General features: G+C 43.8%; 2 protein-coding genes across 2 annotated transcripts in view; one reads left to right on the forward strand and one right to left on the reverse strand.

Annotated features, from left to right (window-relative positions):
* NECAB3 (N-terminal EF-hand calcium binding protein 3) overlaps window positions 1–416 on the forward strand; it is an 83,212-nt gene extending 82,796 nt beyond the window's left edge. The window contains exon 13 of the mRNA XM_079979793.1: window positions 102–416. Coding sequence (XP_079835919.1) covers window positions 102–130 — 29 coding nt within the window. The 3' untranslated portion in view covers window positions 131–416. The remainder of the gene's footprint in view (window positions 1–101) is intronic.
* Window positions 417–11,700: 11,284 nt separating this feature from the next.
* Window positions 11,701–19,411, reverse strand: LOC307219169 (BPI fold-containing family B member 4-like; the record flags this gene model as incomplete). Its single annotated transcript, XM_079982171.1, has 9 exons — window positions 11,701–11,914; window positions 12,545–12,621; window positions 12,752–12,815; window positions 13,351–13,393; window positions 13,560–13,627; window positions 14,850–15,005; window positions 15,600–15,641; window positions 18,288–18,455; window positions 19,388–19,411. The coding sequence occupies 9 exons, from the start codon at window positions 19,409–19,411 to the stop codon at window positions 11,891–11,893; spliced, it is 666 nt and encodes a 221-aa protein (XP_079838297.1). The 3' UTR covers window positions 11,701–11,890.
* Window positions 19,412–19,510: the final 99 nt, after the last annotated feature.

Below are 19,510 nucleotides of genomic sequence, written 5' to 3' on the forward strand. Positions count from 1 at the left end.
CCCAGTGGACCCTGCTGCCTAAGGTGGTCACCTCACCATGCCTCATGGGTGGGCCGGTCCTGCATTTGAGTTTTGTGAACCCCTTGTTTTTGTTTCCTCAGCTTGCTGGTGGATCATGAACAATAACTGATCTCCCCATGGCATTCCCTCAAGGCAGCCAGCATGTGGATGGAGCAAGCATTCTCTTCGAAAGACAGCCTTCCTTCCAGGGTTGTCCTCCCACCCTCTTCAGTGTTGCTTTTCTCATCTATATTAATGTGGAATGCTTTTACCTTCTTTCCTTCTGCAGCTTTGGGAATGGGGCAGCACTTTGGAATGCACCCTGCAATCCTTCCTGAACGTTGTCTTCCTGCCACCTCCTACCATTTTGACATTAGGAGTTTCACCCAGAATAATGCCATAGCCCTACTAGCCTCTTTGACGATAAGAACAGCCTATTATTTTGGATTGTTGGTGCTACAACAGTCGGTTTGACCATCCGGCATAGCATGATGTACCTCCACTGTCGGAGGCAGCACGGCTATGAATTCCAGTTGCTGGGAATGACAGGTAGGAAGAGTGCTGGTGCTCTCAGGTCCTACTTGTGGGGCTTGCCATAGGCATCTGATTGTCCACCCACCATATGAACATGGGCCTTTGGCCCAATCTAGCAAGCACTTCCTGCAGTTTGAAGATGGCGCCACAAAGGGAGCACAATTCATACAGATTATTGTGGAGATGTAAGGCCATAACTCTGAGATGCAAGGCCAATACTGGAGCTGTATATTGTCATCCCACAAAGCTTTGGGGATAAATTAATGAGAAGACTCGAACAATTTTTAGGTCAGCTGTAACCAGCTCTTTCCTGCCCTGTGCCTGAGGTCATTGCAGAGTGCTTAGGAAACTTTGATCAAGGAGAGTAAAATTAGAAGATTCTCCAGTAAGGATAAATGTTTTGCATTCGGGGCTGTGTGCCAAAGTGAAAAAACAACAACAACACATACATACATACATACATACATACATACATACATACATACTTAAAGCCCAGTCTAACCTTTGAGAACTAGGTGTCATATCTGCAATGTTCAGTTCAAGTTAAATGGCAGCCCCTGACCTTTTCCAAATCTGCCTTACTTGTTAATGCGATCTTTCTGAGCATCACTTCCTCAATTTATTGATGCATTTATAGTACCTTTGACAGTGTGTTCCTTACTAATAAGCTTAAAGAAAGGTGGTCCAGCTCCTAGTGCTAAAGAAGGAATGTCTGAGAGGCAAATAGGTCATAATTAGCATCAGAGCCAGAACAGACGACGTGTTTTGTCATCTATGGTATCATGGTACCATGAGTAGCTGGCAGAGGAAATTTCGCGCTCTTGTGTTCTTTGTTTCAAGATAGACATTTTCCTCAGAATCTCACCAATATACATGCAACAAAGGAGTATGACCAGTGCTTTTTTTCTAGAAAAAATGGTGCCGGAACTCACCATGAACTCCTCACTTGTTCTCCTAAAATGGCAATGGCACCCATCTGAGAGGTGCCAGAACTGAGTTCTAGTGGGTTCCAGCTGAAAAAAGCCCTGAGTATGACTTAGGCAGCTGTGATCCTACAAACACTTATCTGAGAGAAAGTCCCATTGAACTCCAAAGTTGGTGGCACAGTGGGTTAAACCACAGAGCCTAGGACTTGCTGATCAGAAGGTCGGCGGTTTGAATCCCCGCGACGGGGTGAGCCCCGCTTTGCTCAGTCCCTGCTCCTGCCAACCTAGCAGTTTGAAAGCACATCAAAGTGCAAGTAGATCAATAGGTACTGCTCCGGTGGGAAGGTAAACGGTGTTTCTGTGCGCTGCTCTGGTCCGCCAGAAGCGGCTTAGTCCTGCTGGCCACATGACCCGGAAGCTGTACGCCGGCCTTCTCGGCCAATAAAGCGAGATGAGCGCCGCAACCCCAGAGTCAGTCACCAAAATGGTCAGGGGTCTCTTTACCTATACATGAATAGAATTGCACAGTTAGGCTGTAATCTTATGCATACTTTTCTTGGAGAAATCCCCAGTGGGGTTTCAGTAAACATATTGAACTCTTAATCTTAAAAAGGGATATCCAATGGGGTGCCCTCCAGATGTTGTGAACTACAACTCCCTTCAGCCCCAGCTAGCATGGCCAATGGTCAGGGATTATGGGAGTTGTAGTCCCCAGCATTGAGGTGGGGGGGGGAGACCCACCAGATTGGCTATCCCTGATCTAAAACTAGCCTCAACTACCTTTTTGGCTTTGAGAATATTCTCAAAGAAACATTAGGAATATAGATGAGCATCACCAACAGAATTTTAATTATCCTCCTAAAAATAGAAAACTTGGTGAAAACAGTGTCTTTTGGTGGGTGGGTGTGTTAATTTTATGTATTTACTGAGTTTCAAGTTTGCTCTTCTTTATCCATAGCAATCACAAGCCATTTCCCACCAATTTCTCCAACAATCTTAACACACATGGTCAATAATAAAAGCACATTTTCATCTCAAAACACAGCAGTGTAGAGTAATAACCCAGGGTTTTGAACAACTAAATTACCCTCCATCAACAGAGTCCTATATAAAACACTCAATACTGTCCTTTCACATTGATTTTTTGGGTGGCTTGCAAGACTGCAAATAATATAAAACATAACAAAAAAGAGAAGAAAAACAACATCATATAGCAACAATTAAAAGCATCATAGGACCAGCTCCGTTTTTAAAAAGCGGGCATTTGAAACATGGTCCTGAAATGTCTGTCTTTCACGCATCATATTATTAAAATCTGCAAAGAAAAACAAAGTGTCAGGGCTGAAGAGTTAAACACTCCCCCCCCCCCATCCTCTCTATTTCTTCTCTGCTTCAAAGTACTTTGCAAAGGTGAAGGGGTTGCTCGAATGGGTGTGACGTATGGCTGCACCGTGATGTGTGGTTTGTCCCTAAGCAGTGGTGCATTGATGGTGGCTGCTGCCCCTGGGCAGAAGAGATTTGCTCCACCCCTTCAATAATAAATCCTACATGTCTACTCAGAAATAATTCCTGCTAGATGGAATGAGGTTTCCTCTCATGTAAAAGGTAAAGGGACCCCTGACAATTAAGTCCAGTCACAGGTAAGTGGGGCTAAAACTGTGTTGAATCCTGAGTAGGATCAATCTGGGCTGGCTTCCTCCTCCACGCAGCTTTGGTGGCAGGAGAGAGAAGCAGACTGCCTGATAAACACAATAATCCTCTCCCCCCCCCCCTCTCTCTCTCTCTCACACACACACACAAACACACAGCTCCCCCCACCAACTCAACGGTGTTGCAGCTTGGATGAAAATAATCTACTGGAGTTTCAAAGCAAATTTTTTAAAGCATTTGGACTTGGGGAAAAGGAGCGTGTGATTTATTTTATTTTGGGGGAACCTCATTAACAGGAGACAAACTTTCTAGAGGCACAGGTGTGTGTGTGTGCAGAGAAGTGAAACTATGGGGCATGTTGTAGTCAAAGATAATCAACTTTAAAGCCCTGTTGAAATGAATGGCATGTGAAAAATGCTTAATTTTGGCTGGCTCATGTCCTGTGATTTATGCCATGGGGCAGAGATCTGAAACTGCAGTCTATTCAGCATAGTGGACATCAAAAAGGGAGGGATATAATCAGGGGGAGGCTAGATGCAGAGGCTAGAAATTTATTTTCTTTGATGGGGCTGTTCCTTCATGCTGCTCCATGCTATTCTCTAGGTCAGGGGTCAGCAAACCTTTTCAGCAGGGGACTGGTCCACTGTCCTTCAGACCATGTGGGGGGCCGGACTTTATTTTTTTGGGGGGGAGGGAATGAACGAATTCCTATGCCCCACAAATATCCCAGAGATGCATTTTAAATAAATGGACACATTCTACTCATGTAAGAACACCCAGATTCCCGGACTGTCCACGGGCTGGATTGAGAAGGCGATTGGGCTGGATCCGGCCCCCAGACCTTAGTTTGCCTACCCATGCTCTAGGTCTTACTTCTAAGTAGACATGCAAATGATCTGGCTCCTCTTACAATCTGCAGTATGTGGGGAATAATTGTGACCTACTTTACCAGGGTGCTGTAAAAAGGTAAGAGACTGAGATGAAGTGTGTGAAGCATTAGAAATGATAATGTAAACAAAGAAACCATCACCTTCCTAGAGAAGAGAAACAAAGTCTGACCTGTCAGCTCAAAAGCATGGGGGAAAGGAGTAAGGCCAGGCCTGCTGCTGCTGCTGCCATGTACAAGCATCCTCCAGCATGTTGTACTTGGTGGGACAGCACTATAGGATCTCATCTCTCAAATGAAAGCAATTTAGCTCACATGTGCAGTGGCTGCACAGCATAAAATAACCCAACATGGAATGAATCTCAGGTAATTTATGTCACCCAGTCAGTGCATGCAAGCTGAATTGCAATCGCTCCTATTCAGGAGCCTGTGGTGCATATCTTCCCATGAATCCCAAACTGACTAGCCTAGGAGCAGGGTGGTCTGCCGGGCAAGGATGCAAACAAACATGGCCTCCTCAAATTTGCCTCCCGGTGCAACTGCCTGGTTTCCCCTCCTGCAAATACCAGTAAAAATGATTCGCAGAAAGCCCTCCTGCTCCTCTCTTGTGGTTCTAGATGGCAGACCACTGCCAACAGGCAGCTCAGCAAAATTTATTCTGCTATGAATAATATGAACCTGAAACAAAAGCAACAATGACAAAGAAGAACAGAAAATTGCACGCTTTTCAAATCAAGACATTGATTTCTCTGAAGTGGCACTTTGCCATCTGTAGCGCGTTCTATGTTCTGTGAATATTTTTTCCCAGTAAAATAAGGAGTCGTTTTCAAAACGAGAGAGGGAGAGAGAGAAGCAGCTTCATTTATTTTACTAATGCCTGGTTATTTAGTATTCCTTTTGTGTATATTCAAGGCTCTGCCTGTATTCAGTAACTGACACATGGCTGTGTTATCCAGTTTTCCTTATCTCTTAATAAACAGTTCCACACTCCTGGACTGGATTGGTTGAGTTTTAAGTCTGCCTCCTCTGATGAATTTTCCTAAATGTATTTGGGTGGATAACCAAAGCTAAAGAGAGTGCAGGTTCCCTGATGGAACTCTTCAGAATAAGGCCACTCAGAAACACTTGTTCTCTTATAAATAAAGTGAACCTTAACACGCATACAAAAACCTGAAAAAACCAAGGGAAAGCATAAAATAGTGAGCTGGGGGGGGGGGGCGGAACCAATGCATTGATTTCTCTGAAGTGGCACTTTGATGCTTTGCCATCTGTATTTTCTCTATAAATGTACAGTAGTGCCTTTGCATTCAATGGTTTTTTAAAAAATATATATATACATATTTTTAGAAGGTTCATTTTGAAATGTCTTGTTTATTTGAACATTTAGGGGGAAAGAACACAGGGTAGTCTTCTTTAGTAGTGGAATATGAAGGAAGGCTTTGGTAACTACAGAAGCTAGGTAGTTACATGGCAGCTAAAAAAGCCAATGCAATTCTGGGCTGCATCAATAGGAGTATAGCATCTAGATCAAGGGAAGTAATAGTGCCACTGTATTCTGCTCTGGTCAGACCTCACCTGGAGTACTGTGCCCAGTTCTGGGCACCACAGTTCAAGAAGGACACTGACAAACTAGAACGTGTCCAGAGGGCAACCAAAATGGTCAAAGGCCTGGAAACAATGCCTTATGAGGAACGGCTAAGGGAGCTGGGCATGTTTAGCCTGGAGAAGAGGAGGTTAAGGGGTGATATGATAGCCATGTTCAAACATAGAGGAGGGAGAAAGGTTGTTTTCTGCTGCTCCAGAGAAGCGGACACGGAGCAATGGATCCAAACTACAAGAAAGAAGATTCCACCTAAACATTAGGAAGAACTTCCTGACAGTAAGAGCTGTTCGACAGTGGAATTTGCTGCCAAGGAGTGTGGTAGACTCTCCTTCTTTGGAGGTCTTTAAGCAGAGGCTTGACAACCATATGTCAGGAGTGCTCTGATGGTGTTTCCTGTTTGGCAGGGGGTTGGACTCGATGGCCCTTGTGGTCTCTTCCAACTCTATGATTCTATGATTCTATGATTCTATGATTCAGTACAGGATAAGAAGCTAATCCTTAGATGATATGAAGGGATACTTCAATGGATTGTGAGGGCATTGCTTGTGGGTTGCCTGGGTGCCAGTAATGGATGTGAAAGATTACAGGGGCAGATGTCAGTGGATCTTCAATGACACTTGGGCATATTTCATTATCAGCTCCGGTAAGCAAAACATCTGAGAACTCTAATGATGGTGCTTTCATGAGGTGTCAACATTACTAATGGCTACTATTGATTCTTGCTCTCTCATAGCAGAGTTAGCACATCGGCGATTGCGTCAAGCCCATTAAAACTTGGTTAGATTTACATCTGCCACCACCCACCTTTAAACAAATGTTCCCCACAAAAATACTTAGGCTGGACTAAATCACAGGCAGCTAGCTTTGCAAACAAGTGAATATTTTACTCACAGCGTTACAGCAAACATCTATTGGCAGTAAAATGAAGATGAAAAAGGTTCCAAACAACTTTTTAAAAGAAAATAATTTGGCTTCTTTACAAAAACCAATCTCACAATCTTCAGGTTAGCAAAGATTCAGGCTTTAAAATGTCATTTTAGAGAGATTCATTTCACCTGCAGGGAGCCATGGCCACATGACTCCTTCTTCATTTCTTCCAGGAAGAATGAAGAGGGGAAAACTGACAGGATGGGGAACAGAGGCTGCTGAGAGCCTGCTAAACCTCACCTACTCATGTAGCTAGAGCTTAGGGTTCAAGTTGACCTTTTCACGCATCCAAGTGTGAGTCAATAACTGTATATTACAACATGGCCTCCTCCTAGGATTGTGTATTCCCCTCTCCCTCTGTGTGGCCAGGAGGAGGAGTTCAAAAGCTTCTGCTTCCACACCGAACTCTGGTTAACGTTAATTATGGTTAGTTTAAGCAAGCTGCTTTCAGAAACCACAGTCTGAAGTTGGTTTATGTGGGAGAGCATCTGCTTTGTATGTGGAAGGTGCTGGGTTCAGTCTCTCCAGCATCTCTAAGTAGGACTGGGAGGTAAGGTAAAGGTAAAGGGACCCCTGACCATTAGGTCCAGTTGTGGCCGACTCTGGGGTTGCAGCGCTCATCTCGCTTTATTGGCTGAGGGAGCCGGCGTACAGCTTCCAGGTCATGTGGCCAGCATGACTAAGCCGCTTCTGGTGAACCAGAGCAGCACACGGAAACGTCGTTTACCTTCCCACCGTCCCACCTATTTATCTACTTGCACTTTGACGTGCTTTCGAACTGCTAGGTTGGCAGGAGCAGGGACAGAGCAAGGGGAGCTCACTCCGTCGCTGGGATTCGAACCACCAATCTTCTGATCAGCAAGTCCTAGGCTCTGTGGTTTAACCCACAGTGCCACCCTGGTCTGAAACTGGCAGTTAGGGCAGAGTCTACATTCCGCTGAAGCTGCTTGCCTACTCTAGCCCCCATTGCTTAGGGTGTATTTGTTTGTGTGCTGTGTATGCTCCATGAAGGGTGGCAAACTTTCATTGTTTCCAGAGCACAATATTGAGCTAGATGGGCCAATGGTCTGGCTCAGTATGAAGCAGCTTTGTATGCTCCTATGTAAACTGGTAGTATGGAGTCTTTGAGCCCAAATATAGCAAAAATATTGCATTAAATATATTTTCAGGCATCTTGGAGTGCTTTCTTATTTGGGGTTTGTAACATAAAGGCACCACCCTCCCGTTTATGCGGGCCTGCATAATTTTGGCATCAGGTGAAGGATGCTTGAAATAGTCTCCATATGGCAGCCTTAATGTTTTGAAGAGTTTCCTGGGTGAAAACACCTGTATTTTGTGGACGTTCCACACGGCACCACTGGGCATTTTTAGTCATGGCGGCCAATGGGGTTACTGAAACTCAGGGTGATCCACATGGCAAACTGCTCTACATTTTGCAGTGATCATATGGAGCAGTTGCCATGCAGAGACAACTTCAAGCAGTCCCACATGGCAGCTTTAACTGACTGCCTTTGCTCTGTAATGTCCAGAAACAATTTTATACACCTGCCTATTACTCTTCAACAACCACTGTCTTCTTGAGGCCGATTTTGCAAATCATAACACTAGCCCAAAGAGGCGGCTCTATTGCTTTATGACTGACTGCACTTTACTTGTCCTGTTGTGCTAAAGATATGTGGGGAGAGGCACCTTTAGAGATGGCAGGATTCATATACAGACTACTGAACTTACAAAACTGTGCCCCCTCGATTGGCACTGGAATAGAATACATGGGTTGCCCTTCCCTCACAATATATCAGTTGTTCTACGAATTATCAATGTAGTTGTTTGCAATGGGCCCTCATTTGAGGGCTATCCCCCCCCCCCAGCACGCAAAAGACCTACTATCTGTTTTGTGGTCTAGTCCTAAGATGGGCAGAAAATCAATGGCTGTTACGTTAACATCAATCACCTGTCTTGTTTTACCAGGCTTGTTGCTAACATTTATGCAACCGTTCTTCCTCAGATAAGGTTGATTCTTGAACCTTTAATGTACTGTTCAGGGTCAAGGGAAGGACTGTCCACCAGTCACAGAGTTTTAACACCCGCCACTATTTCTGCAGCACTCCTTTTATCAGTCATAGAAAGGGATCTGGTGGTGGTGGTGTTTTCTTTTGCAAGGGAAATCAAAACAGGCCACATTTCCATTTGTGAAATTGCTGCAACAAGCCCCATCTGCTTTCACAAACTGACAAGAGACCTAAAGATAGAGAGCATCTGTGATTTCTCATAGGTGATTTTATGTAAACAAGGCATGTAGAAACTCAGATTTGGTCCATAATTTTGTAGATGCAGCAGGAGTCACTGGTTCTGCTTCCAATCACTGTCACTTTACACCAGTAAGCACAATTTCACCCCATCCCCAGGACTCATTTATGCCACTGCTACAGCTGGACTAACCAATGAGAATTAAGCTGCAATCCTAATCTCACTTACATGGGACGAAGCCCTATATAAATCAACGGGACTTATTTCTGGGTAAGGATGGGGGAGAAATTTGATTCAATTTACATTTAAAGGCAAACCTACCAAATTTTCAATCTCCAAAACAGTGTTAGAAATGAAACACGGCCATCCTTTAAAATTTGAACTTTTACAAATTTTCTGGTACACGTCTCCAACCAATGTTTACACAAATAGATGTATTGGGGAAAGTGCTCCTAAAATATGTACATTAGTCAAAACTGCATACAAAACAGATATTTATTGCAAGGAATTTGCACTAACATGCTGAAAAGTTTTCATGAGGATTTTTTGATTAAAAACACTGCAAATTGTTGCCGAAATAGGGATAAATGAATTTATGATTGGGAAAATCAGAAATTGAGAGAAGAAAAATCAACAGATCCATCTACCCTTACTTGAATAGGCATTGTTAAGATTGCAACCTTAGTTACCTTCACTTGTACTTTACAGATGCTGTTTTGAATCACTTAATACTGAATCATAGCTAGGTGTGTCTCCCTTGCTTCTTTCTACTCGGTCCTGCTCAACATCCATACTTTCAAGTGTCAGTCATGCATGGTTGTACTGACATTTTATTAAATTTGTTATGCGCTAGGTTTTAACATGATGGGTTGCTGCTCTTAATACATGTTGACCCAACATGTTGCCTCCCCAAACTGGGATGTGCGTCTTCCCAGCCGTGTTCCTGCACAAGTCAAGTGCCCCCTAAGAGATCACGGTGCCCAAAATGGCCACCAGCTCTCACAGGGAAAAACAACGTCCCAGTTTTTCTAGGACACTTATGGGGTATGTTAATGATAATCATACTTAGTTTAATTGCGATATTTTTGTAGCCCACCCTGGAACTATACCATGGAAATTACCCTAGATGTATACACAATAAACATGTGGAGACACAATGGGGTTCAGAAATGTATGGGGAGCCAGTAGGTGACTGAAATAACAGTGGAGGGGGCTGCTCATTCCCACTAACCCACTCTCCATACTATGTGTTAAAAAGCAATTTAAAGTAACTCCTGAAAAGGGACACTGGTGCTCCATCTGACACATCATGGGAGAAAATTGGAGGTGGTGTCCAAACTGATTTTCAGTAAAGTGTGTCCAAAATTTGTGCTTTCCCACCATTGAGCTATTCCTTAAACAGAAGTACAACACACCAAAGTGGGAAAGATTGTGACCAGGTAACATGAGCCAGCTCAGTTTGCTGTTTCGTGTTGTTGATAAGCTTCAAGGCTGCTGTCCTTCCTTTTCGTGGTTCTTTATCTTTAAAATGGACTTAGACAGGACAACCCTTCAAAGTGAGGATACCTCCAGACACACAGCACTTCAGTTTAGAGGGCTGACCTCTGTAAAGTCAGACACATGGACAACCTACAGCTTTAGCATTTCTGCTTCCATCCCTGAGAAGGCTCTTTCCTTGTGTCTCTTCTGGCACCACACTTGCATAAATCTATACATTCTCCTGGTGTCTTTGAAGCCCAGTTTTCCCCACCACAGAGCAGGAGGGCTAAAGCCAGGTCTGCCCAGGTGGTCATCACAGCTGGGAGAGTGAGAAATTGAGTCGGAGTCAAGGAAGACACAATAGCGGGGGAAAGGCCATGGGGTTCCTTCCTGCTGTGTGCCTGACGCTCCTCATCTCTCCAGCAGAACTGCCCTGTTATGTTTGTTGCATAATAGATGAACCAGACTTTCTATCTGGGAGTGGCAGCGAGCAGCCACCATCTCCCCCCATCTGTGTAGCAGAAGGGCATCATGTCAACACAGGAACTGTGCGGAAAGGTGCCTGGCATGCTTAATAAGGGAAGAAAGGACTGTGCTTTGGGCAGCTCAGCATGACTTGCCAGAGGGAGCATTAGCAGGACCTTTCAGGAGCACAATGGTCAGGGTCAGGTATAACAGCACTCCGGGTTAAGAGCTGTTGACCACAGGAGAAAACCTGCATTTGGTTGGATGCAATCACAGAAGTGAAGGGAGAGGCATGAGGAATGTAGTGGCTGTGGCAACAAGACTTGCAGGAAGAGGCTAGAGGAGCCTTGGTCCTACCACAATCTGTATAGATCAGGGGTAGTCAACCTTTTTATACCTACCGCCCACTAATGCATCTTTCTTGGTGGTAAAATTTCCTTACCGCCCACCAGTGCTCAATGGAAGGAGGATTCAGCTTGTGCTGTAGAACCCCTTACCGCCCACCTAGAATCCACTAGTAGGTGGCAGGGACCAGGTTGACAACCCCTTGTAAAGATGGAAAGGAGGACTATGGACAGAACTTATTTCCAAATTCAAGCTTCCAACCACGGTGAACAATTCCAATAAACACAACCTTTAAATATTATGCAGCTTTACTGGCTACTGGGAAGTTGTTCCTTTAATGAGCGGAGCCCAAAGTGTATTTCTGAGTACTGCCAATCCCTATTGCATCATTTTGGGTTAATGACCTTTTTTGTACACTGCCCACCTGGCTTTTTTAAAAGGTACCATAAAAAGCCTCTAGTAGAAGATGAGGCAGGGAACTAACTATATCATGTGTCAGGGTATGACTTCTGTACTGCAGGGTGTTGGATTGGATTGAACCCATTGGGTTCCTCCCAACTCTACAATTCTATAATTCTTGCATATTGGTGTCTCTCCTACCAAGAGATGAAGACACACTTAGAGGGTCATGTGAGCCCTTTATTACAGGATATACAAGAAATGCAGTACCTACAACAAACTGAATTAACAGCCATCACAATTTCAGTTTGGCAGCTGAAATATGATAAATCCCAGAGCATTAGAACGTATAATCCAATCAGTTTGAAGTGAACATTTGATGAACTCTTTTAACATTCTGCCTCTTCAAGGTGCTGCTAATTTGATTGGTCACATTGAAATCACTAGACCATCCTAAGAAGAGAGAAGTTATAGGTGTTTAAATTATTCCTTTGAGATAACAGTATTTATTTCAATAACAGATGGAAGTACCCAGCCCAGCACACAACCATGAGGAGGACACAGATGATGAAACACAGGCAACTCCACTCAGTGGGAGCCCCTCAATGGTACGTTCCCATGGGCCTTCCTAACCTAAGGACATAGCTCTTTTGCCTCCCTCCAACTCACAGGTTGAACCCCCAATAACATCCCACCCCATCCCATCCCTTCCACATTGTAGAAGTGCAGAATTGGTTGAGGACCCTTTGAGTCAGAACAGCTAGCTCCTCAATGCAGACCTTGCCAGCCTACCTAAGGCCTCAGGTGGGCCTAGCGCTTTCCTAAGACAGCACCTTTCAGAGCTTAACCAGCAGGATCAGTGGATGCTGCTCTTTGCCTGACCTTGTTTTTGTGCTCCCACTTCCCTTGGAAATCCAAGCAGGACAAATACAATATACATGGGGAACCAAATAACTGGATCTGAACAAGAAAATAGGTCCCCTTCCTCCACAGTGTCCATCTTGCAATGTCAAGGTGGTGCTAGAAGGATGGCAGCCTTCCATTGCTGGGCATTTGCAATAAGGTTCTGTGTCTTTGCTGTACCTGGAAAAGGGCAGTGTTGACTTTGGTCCACTTGACATTTAGCATGGAAGGCAAGGTAATTCCTCTCCTGAGCATGCCTAGAACAGAGAACAGCCAATGGACCTGCCTTCATAGTCATTACTTAGCTGTGCAGCCCCTCATGAAATGTTAGCTCCTGTTCCCTCAGCTGAAGCCCTTCATTTTCTGTGAAACAGCTGCCTGGCTTACCATTCATGGCTGGTAGGAAGCTGTTTGTATGAAGGTTGTTGATGTACTCATGGAGCTTCTGGGCCTGGAATATAGGACATTCTTTCAGTAGAATCATAGACAGGCCTGAGTCCCACATTTAGTACACATATTAAATCCATATATATCCACCACATGTACTATAAGACTTTTTTAAAGGATTGGGCTGTCTTTTAAGGACTATAATAAAAGTGGATTCAAGTAATCTATTGAAATCCATGCACAGACAGCTTCATCAGGAAGCTTTTCACATAATCCATTAATAACCCATTTGCCTGGTGGCTAGGGTGTATTCAGCTTTCATTCTCAGATGTCAAACCACAAAGCTGTACCTAAGCCAGGTAGATAAGTTTGTGCAGAATGCGCGGAACAAGAAGACATGTAAGCAAAGATATACTTGGAGTAGAGAGAGCTTTACCTCCTCCTAGAGTATCTGGCTATAAAACATGCAGTCAATATCCTCAATTCTCTTGGATCAGGTTGTGCATTGAAGGCTCATGCTATACAGCACACCCTATTGTTTCATGCAAAATAGATTGATTTGCTTGTGGCATATTTCAGGCCTTGAAGAGAAGACTTACATAGATAGAACCAACAGATGAGGATGCCTGAACACCATCAAAGCTACAGGGAAAGAAAGCAATCAGATTAGGGGGTGGGATGCAAGCCATGACTCTCTACAGCAGTGGTTTTCAACCAGTGTGCCATGGTTGTATTTCTTATTTCTACTAGCTGCTCACAATCTCTCACTACTACCTGAAAACGAATCCAGTAAGAAAAATACCCATACCTCTTTTGTGACAAAGAGATCAACAGTTTGCCATTAGAAGCTGAGAGCTTTGCACTGAAGATGATGACCTGCAACAACAACAAAAATATGTATCATTGCAAATGGCTGGACTGGCACAGCCTCAGTTACAGTCTTTACTGTTTTAAAAAAATGTGTTGTGGCGTCTTAAGAGCTAACATTTATTATGGCACCACAGACTAGCGTCTACTTCATCAGATGTAAACCTAATACCATAATATATGTATTAAATTGTGGAACCTAGACTAGCACAGCAAATGCTACATCTCTAGAAAGTCTTAGCTTTGTTGTTATTGCTGTTCTGTTTGTTGTAGATCACATAACAAGTTTGTGCCATGGGGGGGGGGGCAAGAAGCTGCTGGGAGTTGCATGTATACATGCATGGATTATAGCACACCCCACACCCCTTTTCTATTTCTTTCTTCTTATTTGTAAAAGACACTGTTAATTTACTCTGGCTGCATAGGGAACATCATTCATTTCTACATATATCAAGTGATATACAACACAAGACCATCCTATTATGAGTGAACTGTTTCAAAGAGATAAACAATTATATGACTTTCCGAAGATATCTGAAGGCAGCCCTGTATCATGAAGTTTTAATGCCTGATATTTCATTATGTTTTTTATTTTCTGTTGGAAGCCACCCAGATTGGGTGGGGTATAAGTAATATATTATTATTATTATTATTATTATTATTATTATTATTATTATTATTATTTTCTATTCTGATCAACAGGAATTGGCCATTGCTTTGTCAGTGAAAATCTGGCTAGGATACTCTGAAAAGTCTGCATTTAATGTATGGGGGCATGTGTATGAATCTTGCGTGTATAAGTGAGGTTTAGTTGAGGTGAACTTGGCCATCAGAAGAATATAATTAGTGTACCGTGGCCAATGTGCTGTGCAATTCATGGTTTTTTTTTCTGCATTTTGTAAAGTTTATTTAGGAACATAAGAAGAGCCTGATGGAATGGATCAATGGCTCATCAAGTCCAGCATCCTGTTCTCACAGTGGCCAACCAGATGCCATGTGGTATTTATTGGTTTACACTGCTCCTGGGATCTTTTGATCAGCGATTGGGAACCTGTGGCTATCCAGTTGCTGTTTGAGTCCCAACTCTCATCAGCATGGCCAATAGACAGAGTTGTGGCCAGTCAACATCTGAAAGGCCCAGGTTCCTATCTCTGCTTTTGATGAAGGGGAGAACTTTTTTAGATAAATAAATAAAAAGGAGGTCATGCAGGTGTTTTACTTCAATACTCACAACTTCCCACTGCATGACAGACTGACCACGTACAAACACATCAGAGAAAAGAGGCTGTTTCACCACAACACTCTGGCTGTCTATGGAAATGAGTGGAAAATTTGAGCCCCTTATCTTTACCACCAAAGGTTGTGGAGCAGGGAAGCGCTCAGAAATCTGCAAGAGAAGGCAAGGTGTCATGAGCTTCTGGTATCTGTGTGTGGCTGCCACTTCTACAGACCTTCGTTCCCATTAGGACAAGACACAATTTCCAGGACTATTATCCTAAAGGATGGTCTCATGAGACAATGAGATTTAGAATGCAGACACTTTGTTCAGGTTCTACTACCAAAAGAGCTTTTAATGCAAATATATATTCAGCAGATTCCAAGCTTAATAAGCATATAAGATTCTAATACTTAGGCAAGCATAGCAGTGCATCTAGGCAGCTAATTAGTTAGACTTTGTATGCAACAACAGTGATTGCCTGCTGACTCTATTCATGCAAATTTGTATGAAGCACTTATTTTTTTAAGCAAGCAAACTTTGGGTTGAATGGCTTAGTTATGTCCTGTGCTGCGTAAGCGGGCAATCCTATGCATGTCTTCTCAGAAGAAAGCCTCACTGAGTTCAATGGAGCTTTCTGTCATGGGACTGCAGCCTTAATGACTCACGGTATATCTTTAAAAGATGCACACATATAAGGAGAAGATCAAGTGCTTGGTTTGAATGGCCTATTGCCAGAGGAGCATAAGAAGAAAACACACTAACCTTTGTAATTGCACTTGCCAAGTCAGTTGTCATGAGCTGTTTCTGTTGATAAAGGGAATAGTAAAGTAAATCAGCTTTGGATATCTCTAATTAATTTCTGAAACACTCTCATTCAGGGCTAGCAGGCCAATAGGAGAATACATAAAGGCCACCCACCAACAGCAGCTTGGGCCCACTCTTCCCTACTCTCATGTTAGAACCATTCACTCTGTCTCTCTTCCTCTCTCCTTTCACGTTGCCTTACTCTGCATACAAAAAGGGCTTACGTAGGTAGTTGGAACCAAATAACTCCAATATGAGCTAACACACCACTTTGGAGGTGGGATGGGAAACAGCAGAAGGGACACTGTGTTGCCTTGCTTTACAGCAGGGACAAGGAACCCTGACAAGAGAGTTTGGCTTCTGTGTTGTGCTGTGTGAAAAGGACTTCATTTCTTGCAAGGCAGCACAGAAAAGCTCCCACCTCCCCTTACTCTCTGTTTCTCCTCTCTCCCAGCCCCTTGCATTGGTCTGTCTTCCGCCTCTTGGGCCTTGATCTTTCTGCTTCCTCCTGCTGCTTAACACCTCTCTCTCTCTCTCTCTCTCTCTCTCTCTCTCTCTCTCTCTTTCTCTCTCTCGTCTCCAAGAGACCCAACCCTTAACCTTTTTCTCCCCCACCTAACCTCTAGCCTCATCTTTTCTTTACCTGTCCCACTGCTTCAATTCTGAGTGTTTTCTCTCTGTGCAAGCATGCTCTTCCTATTGGGACGTCTGGCTCCACTTAACACTAGCTCTACCTGCTGTTAGTTGCCTTGCCCTCTGCTCTGTCGTTTGCCCCACTGGCTTCAGTGGTCATCAGCTGCTGTCTGTGTCCAAGCACAATTTGTTTTGGGGTTTGTTTTCTTTTGCCTGATTGTCATGGGTTCTAGGAATCCATTGTTGAGGAGACTTGCTGGAACAATCAGGATTTTCCTACTTCATACATTTTTTGATAAGCCTGGCACTAAACTTCATCCACAAAGCATAGGGAGAAGCAATCTCCCTCTCTCAAACAAGATGAAAGGTGTGTGCAAAGGCAAAGAGAAGGAGAACCATCTGATTATGAAAGATGAGGGCAGGAATAAGGGACATTGCAAGACATATGTTCAAAGTAACCACAGAAACAATATTACTTCCTTAACAAGACAGTCCGTTTCAGAGGGAGAAATCAGGAAGCAGAAAGCTAATTAGGGGCAATCAGTGATAGGACAGGGGATGAGGAGCAAACCATTTCCATTCATCATGTTATTTTTAGAGAAAGTGTGCTTGAAAATGTTCTGGTGAAATTACAATAGAAGGAAGAAGATGCACAGCCAATTATGCATCCTCTAGATTGAGGATGACCTTTTATGTTCTATGAGGCTACGCTGTTCTAGAAATAGAAGCAATCCTCAAAACCAGGAAATGTCCAGTCATCCTGCCCTAAATCTATCAAGGATAACCTTGGAACAGTCCTCTATAGCAGTGTTTCCCAACCTTGTGCCTCCAGCTGTTTTTGGACTACAATTCCCATCATCCCTTGCCACTGGTCTTGCTAGTCAGGGATGATGGGTGTTGTAGTTCAAAAACAGCTGGAGGCACAAGGTTGGGAAACACTGCTCTATAGCAGGGGAGCTGGTGGTCCTTCAGATGTTGTTGCACTCCAGCTCCTATCAGCCCCATCCAGCATGGCCAACCGTGAAGGACAATGGGCAAAATAGCCCAGCAACATCTGGAGGACCATAGGTCCCCCACCTCTACTATAATGTAGATTTTGTAGCTACTGTTCCATTGTTTGGGTGGTTGCTTGCTGCAGTTTCATATCTCCCTGAAGCTTTTCTTAGTGTTAGCTATAAGCTTTGCATGAGGCTTTTAAATGATGGAGGAAGAACATAATCAAAGCAATTGCTGGAAACAAGCTTGTAATGAAAGTATTTCTCTGGTGCAAACTGGGTTCATTAGCAGAAATTAGCAGTAAAATGCTGGTGAATTTTCAGAATATATATATGCTGCAAATAGCTGCAGAAATGTCATAAACTGAATTTAAGACTGGAAAAATGAAAAATCAAGAGAAGCCAAAAATGACAGATTCAACCATCCCTACCTAGCTCTACACAAGCACAAGTAATGGAGATGGGGTTGCCCATTTTTCTCTTGGGCAACAGCTTAATCTACAGATATTAGCTGTTAAATAGTTATCTCTAGGTTGACAAAAGCTTTGCCTAGTGTTTCTGTACACTAAGCTACTGTTAAAAACACAGCCACAGAGGCCAGGGAAGAAAATTATCAACCCTTGGTAAAGAACAGATTCTAGAATGGAAAGGGGCGCTTTTCATGAGAAAGTCAATGGATCCATCAGAGGATGGGGGAGGGGCATAAGAGAGGTAAAGGGAGAAAGGGGAACAAGAACATAAGAAACTTGCTGGCTGATCAGAGCAAATCCTCTTTTCTACAGCAGCCAAACAGATGCCCACAAGCAAGATATGAATCCATCTCCTGTTGTTGCTCCCCATACTGCTCCTAAAATATGGAATCACCAGTGTGGGGAGTGGAGTTGCAAGGGCTCACAGGTGCACATGTATGGCTAAGAGTAGATCATTTTGGCAACATTTCATCTACAGCCACAAAATGTATAGCACCAACACTGTGTCATATAGAAGCATGGAAAAACAAAAGCTTTGGTCACTTTACCCCTGCTCCTTTGGTAAGGTTGGCACTGCAGCCTCCTGTCAGGGCAGCAATCCCAATGCCGATGAAATCCTTGCTCAGAGTCAAGTGGAAGTTAGTGCCAGACTGTGGAGTCGCTTGGAAAAGTGTGGTGCTGGGTGGACTTCCCGGCAGAGAAACCTGGAATGTAGCCTGGTGGGAGATCCAAGGGGGAAATGCAGGACATCTTTGTTAATCCTTTAAAGAGAGTAAGTCAGCCTTAAGGCTGCTATTTCTCCTTCCCAGCTGTTTGCAGGAACTCTCCTTGCTGGTTTGAGAATCTTGTATTTAAAAAACCCAGTTTATCCCCTTATCCACAATCAACCACTGTGCTCTGCAGAAGAGGGTATCCTGCAGATAACTTCAGGATTCTGCAGGAATAAGGACTTCAGCATGCTGCTTTCCCCTTCTGTTACATATTAGACAGACCCCATCTGTTATCATTTGGGGACCTACTGAAGACCTTCCTCTTTTGGAAAGACTTTTAAGTGGAGATCTTGTCCCAATCCCCATCTGTATTGGAACTATTTTTAAACTATTTTTAAATGTGGAATTATCTTTAAATGTTTTAAGTTCACAACTGTTTCATTTTTGTTTTGATTGTATATTTTATTGCTTTATCCCACCCTGGGATCTTGTGGAGAAGGATGGGTAAGGAAAATACAGAACTACAGAAATAAAACCAACACTCTAACCCTCAGTCGGGACGCGGGTGGCGCTGTGGGTTAAACCACAGAGCCTAGGACTTGCTGATCAGAAGGTCAGCGGTTCGAATCCCCGCGACGGGGTGAGCTCCCGTTGCTCGGTCCCTGCTCCTCCCTAGCAGTTCGAAAGCATGTCAAAGTGGAAGTAGATAAATAGGTACCGCTCTGGTGGGAAGGTAAACGGTGTTTCCGTGTGCTGCTCTGGTTCTCCAGAAGCGGCTTAGTCATGCTGGCCACATGACCCGGAAGCTGTAAGCCATCTCCCTCGGCCAATAAAGCAAGATGAGCGCCGCAACCCCCGAGTCGGTCACGACTGGACCTAATGGTCAGGGGTCCCTTTGCCTTTAACCCTCAGTCAAGTTCTGTGCTCTTTAGTCCTACAGATGTCATTAGACTTAAGGCCATGGACCCAGGTGGGGAGTTTTGCCTAAGGCTGGGCTGATTATCCTCTCACCTGATACACACACACATTCTCTCCCTCTCCCTCTAGTCTACCTTTCCCCT

Source organism: Podarcis cretensis (assembly GCF_951804945.1).
Source record: "Podarcis cretensis genome assembly, chromosome: 6".
Lineage (NCBI taxonomy): Eukaryota > Metazoa > Chordata > Lepidosauria > Squamata > Lacertidae > Podarcis > Podarcis cretensis.